We start from the raw sequence: 610 nt of genomic DNA on the forward strand, positions 1-610 counted from the left end.
TGACAACGACAGCATCGGAATGAAATCAAGAAACTGTTAAGAGTCAATCAAAGGCTTACGTTCTGGCCGTATGCGGATTGACCCGGGTACGATTGACCGTAAGCGCCGCTCCCTCTGGAAGAATACATGCTCCTTCACATGGAACGAGAGCGACCAACCCTGAAACCCAAAACCATTCCAACAATTCGTTCATCAATAAAGCAACAGCAAACCGAAAAAGACCAAAACAAAAAGGAGGAATTTTGAAGGTTTGGTTCTTTGGCAAATTGTCAACGCACCGATTGAAGAGATGGGGAAATTGGATTCCTGCAGAGACGATGAATTTGAAGGTGCAAGATATTTACGACAAAGTTTGATCGGAGAAAGGAGTGTGAGGAAACCCTAGAAAGAGTGAGGGAAACCCTATAACGTAAGTAAAGAAGAAGAAGAAGAAGAAGAAGAAAGTGAGTGAATGAATGGAAATCGGGAAACACCTTGTTTTATCCTGAATTTGTTTTTGTTCCGTTTATCTCAAATTTTCCAAGCAATGAAGCAATACTGTTGCACGAAGAATCAGGCTTTTGCGGTAATGACAAGGGAACGAGAGTTTTTTTTTTTTTTTTTTTTTTCT

General features: G+C 40.7%; 1 protein-coding gene across 2 annotated transcripts in view; it reads right to left on the reverse strand.

Moving 5' to 3' along the window:
• The window catches only part of LOC107489289 (protein SHORT ROOT IN SALT MEDIUM 1), a gene marked incomplete in the record, with an annotated part of 9,961 nt that extends 9,400 nt beyond the window's left edge, over positions 1-561 (reverse strand). The window contains 3 exon segments of one of the 2 annotated variants that reach the window (XM_016110039.3): positions 60-159; positions 279-381; positions 474-561. In XM_016110039.3, the coding sequence (XP_015965525.1) occupies positions 60-128 (69 nt within the window). 2 annotated transcript variants of the gene reach the window in all.
• Positions 562-610: the final 49 nt, after the last annotated feature.

This window comes from Arachis duranensis, chromosome 5 (assembly GCF_000817695.3).
Source record: "Arachis duranensis cultivar V14167 chromosome 5, aradu.V14167.gnm2.J7QH, whole genome shotgun sequence".
Taxonomy (NCBI): domain Eukaryota; kingdom Viridiplantae; phylum Streptophyta; class Magnoliopsida; order Fabales; family Fabaceae; genus Arachis; species Arachis duranensis.